At 43.5% G+C, this 3,408-nt stretch overlaps 1 protein-coding gene across 1 annotated transcript; it reads right to left on the bottom strand.

Moving 5' to 3' along the window:
* Positions 1–318: 318 nt before the first annotated feature.
* On the bottom strand, positions 319–2,928 carry LOC144084826 (alpha-1A adrenergic receptor). Its single transcript, XM_077613601.1, has 3 exons — positions 2,772–2,928; positions 1,552–1,712; positions 319–1,467 (listed from the first exon to the last, which is right to left on the bottom strand). The coding sequence occupies exons 1-3, from the start codon at positions 2,926–2,928 to the stop codon at positions 319–321; spliced, it is 1,467 nt and encodes a 488-aa protein (XP_077469727.1).
* Positions 2,929–3,408: the final 480 nt, after the last annotated feature.

Below are 3,408 nucleotides of genomic sequence, written 5' to 3'. Positions count from 1 at the left end.
TCCACTGTCCAGGTTTGTTTTGTTCTCGTCATTGTGAAACTTTGGGTTTTTTAGGTAAAGCACTTTATACATGTTTGAATGCAAACACAGACGACTGCCACTATAATTTAGGTTTTATTTTGTAGAAGGTTAATGTTATTTACAGTACGGAAGAAAAAAATTATATCGTGCAATAACAGCAATAGACTTCCTGCAACATTTAACAGCATTTTTTATTTTTTTTGCTTAAATTGTGCTGCCAATAATTTTGCATCTGATAAAGTAAGTCATTGGCTATATTTTGTGTTTGGAAAACTTTTGTCTATATTCATTTGTTTATTATGTCTTAAGTAGGTTCTCTGAAGAGACGTGCTCTACTTCCACCCTGATCTGGCCAAAAACAAAAGTGGCCTTTGGTTCCATTGTCGAAGCAGAACCTGGTAGTTTACCGCCCTCCTGCGTTCGACAGGGAACCTGCAGGAACTCCATCTTCTTGTCACCACAGGGGTCTTGAGAAGAGGAGCAAGATGGACCGGCCACCTCGTGGACACTCACTTTGCAGATATTCTCACTGGAGTGATGCCGGAAGTCCATATTAATGCTGAAAATTGGCGAGCAGGAGTTGTCCGTGCCGGAGGTCGACCCCGGGCTTGCGCTCGTGGGCCTCCGGGGGTCCGCCTCGCCTCCCCAGTTGGTCATGCTCCTCACTCCGGCTCTCAGCTTTTGGCTCAGTGCCCCCAGGGCCACCTGGAAGCGCTTGCTGAGCAGAGCGTAGAACAGAGGGTTAAAGTCCGAATTGAGCAGGAGGAGAAAGTAGGAAATTGTCAGAGCACAGGGAGGCACCCGGGTGGTCTTAAGAGAAATCGAACCTTCCGAGGCCCGAATGAGGGCAATCCCAACGTACGGCGTCCAGCAAAGGAAGAACGCCGAGATGACCAAAAAGAGACGAGCCACTCCTTGACGCTGCTGTTGGCACGGCGGGGAAGTCCAAAGCGGGAAGACGTCCGATTGAGCGGGTGCCACCACGGACGCAAACGATCCAGTCAGGTGACATACGAGCGTAGAGGGAACGTTTGGATTCCCGCCACCTCCAAAGGAATCCTCCAAGCTGCGAACCCTCCTGGCGTGGTCGCGGGCCACCTTGACGATCTTGGCGTAGCAGAAGAGGATGACGACGGCGGGCGCGAAGTAGGAGAGGACGCTCGCCGTGGCCGTGTAGCCGGGGCTGCCGGCCCAGTCGGCCGCGCAGCTGTACGCCGGAGCCGCGTAGGTCACCGAGCTCCAGCCCAGTAGCGGCGGAGAACTGATAGCCACGGCCTGCAGCCAGATCCAAAGGACCACCAGGGACTTCCTCCACGGGGTGCAGCGGGAACCGTAGCGGAGACAGTCCACGATGGAGTGGTAGCGGTCTAGGGCGATGGCGGCCAGCGTGAGGACAGACACTGTGCAGTAGACGGAGGAGGTGTAGGCCGCAAATAGACACAGGTTCTGTTCAAGAAGGAGCAAAAATAAATAACTAAAAAATCAGGGATGACCTTCATTACAAGAAGACCAAAATGGGAGATTTCTTACAAAACATCGTGCCCATCCGGGCTGCACGAGGGATAATGCAACAAAGGGCATGACCCCCAGGCCCACCAGGAGGTCGCTGATTGCCAAGTTTATGATCAACACGGACGTCACGTGATGAAGAGTCTTGGTCGCCGCCACGAGGATGATCACCAGAAGGTTACCTACACACACATACAAAAATCACATGGCCATCGTTAGACGAGGGCATTTTTAGTGTCCATATTTTGAATGAAGGATTGACCTGTTGACATTCAGATGCAGTGATAGCGTAGCTTTCTTTTGAGCCCTTTCTAAATTTAATAGTGTAAAATTTTTGACTCACTTTCTATTGGTAACGACTGATCAATGCTTTTTTCTTAAAAAAACGACCATGTATAGTGAGGCTTTTTTTCCCGTAAAAAATGACATAGTATATATAGTAAGGCTTTTTTCTTTAAAAAACAACATAGTATAGTAAGGCTTTTTTCTTTAAAAACCGACAGTATAGTAAGGCTTTAAAAAAAACACGACATAGTATGGTGAGGCTTTTTTTCCTAAAAAACGACATAGTATAGTAAGTCTTTTTTGAAAAAAAAAAGACATAGTATAGTAAGGATTTATTTCTTAAAAAACCACATAGTATAGTAAGGCTTTTTTCGTAAAAAAAAAACGACAGGCTTTTTTCTTAAAAAACGACATAGTATAGTAAGGCTTTTTTCGTAAAAAAAAACGACAGGCTTTTTTCTTAAAAAATGACAGTATAGTAAGGCTTTTTTCGTAAAAAAAACGACAGGCTTTTTTCTTAAAAAACGACATAGTATAGTAAGGCTTTTTTCGTAAAAAAACCGACAGGCTTTTTTCTTAAAAAACGACATGGTATAGTAAGGCTTTTTTTCTTAAAAAACGACATAGTATAGTAAGGCTTTTTTTTCTTAAAAAACGACATAGTATAGTAAGGCTTTTTTTCTTAAAAAACGACATAGTATAGTAAGGCTTTTTTCTTAAAAAATGACGCAGTAAAGGCTTTTTTTAGTGTCCATATTTTGAATGAAGGATTGACCTGTTTACATTCAGATGCAGTGATAGCATAGCTCTCTTTTGACCCCTTTCTAAACTTAATAGTGTCAAATGTTTGACTCACTTTCTCTTGGTAACGACTGATCAATGCTTCCTTTCCCCCGTTTTGATGATTTGAACATTTGTTAAACGTGAAAACTAATATTAATGAATAAGTTGGTTACCTGTCACAGATCCCAGAAACATGAGCACGATGAGCACCAGAATGAGCGACTGCATCCGCACGGGAACACAAGTGTACGAATCGCTTTTTCGGCTGGAATTGACGGCTGCCGCTCGCCAGCAGCCCGGAGCTGACGCGCCGCTCCCCCAGAAGTCCATGGCTTTATACCGATGGCGTCTCAAAAGGAGTTAACCTCTGGGTTGGTATTCATCAGGAGCGCCGGATGATGTGGGAGAGAGCGAGTGTGCGAAACAAGGGCGGCTTAAGTTTCTATGGAGATACTACGTAGAATCATGCCAAAACTAAAGAGAGAGCAAGAGAGAGAGAGAGAGGAAAAGACTATGGAAGGTAAGGCCTTTTTTGGGAAAAAAAATTGCCATAGTTTGTATTGAAAAACACAAAAAAACATTAATAGTGATGTTTTTTTTTCCTTAAAAAAGGTAGGCCGGCTTTCATTTGTTAAAAAAGACCATGTTTAGTAAAGCTTTCATTTGTTAAAAAAATGACATAGTATAGAGTAAGGCTTTTTTTCTTAAAAAACGACATAGTATAGTGAGGCTTTTTTCTTTAAAAAAACGAAATAGTATAGTAAGGCTTATTTCTTTAAAAAAAGACCATGTATTGTAAGGCTTTTTTTC

This window comes from Stigmatopora argus, chromosome 11 (genome assembly GCF_051989625.1).
Source record: "Stigmatopora argus isolate UIUO_Sarg chromosome 11, RoL_Sarg_1.0, whole genome shotgun sequence".
In the NCBI taxonomy this organism is placed as follows: domain Eukaryota; kingdom Metazoa; phylum Chordata; class Actinopteri; order Syngnathiformes; family Syngnathidae; genus Stigmatopora; species Stigmatopora argus.
The sequence above is the reverse complement of the archived record's forward strand: the minus strand, read 5'-3'. Positions and strand labels throughout refer to the sequence as shown.

What these genes read in the sequence shown, in the direction of transcription:
- LOC144084826 (XM_077613601.1), bottom strand. Translation starts at nt 2,928, where the DNA reads ATGGACTTCTGGGGGAGCGGCGCGTCAGCTCCGGGCTGCTGGCGAGCG. An exon ending in GTTTCTGGGATCTGTGACAG is followed by an intron (nt 1,713 to 2,771) that starts GTAACCAACTTA and finishes ATGTGTGTGTAG; the next exon opens with GTAACCTTCTGGTGATCATC. An exon ending in CCGGATGGGCACGATGTTTT is followed by an intron (nt 1,468 to 1,551) that starts GTAAGAAATCTC and finishes CTTCTTGAACAG; the next exon opens with AACCTGTGTCTATTTGCGGC.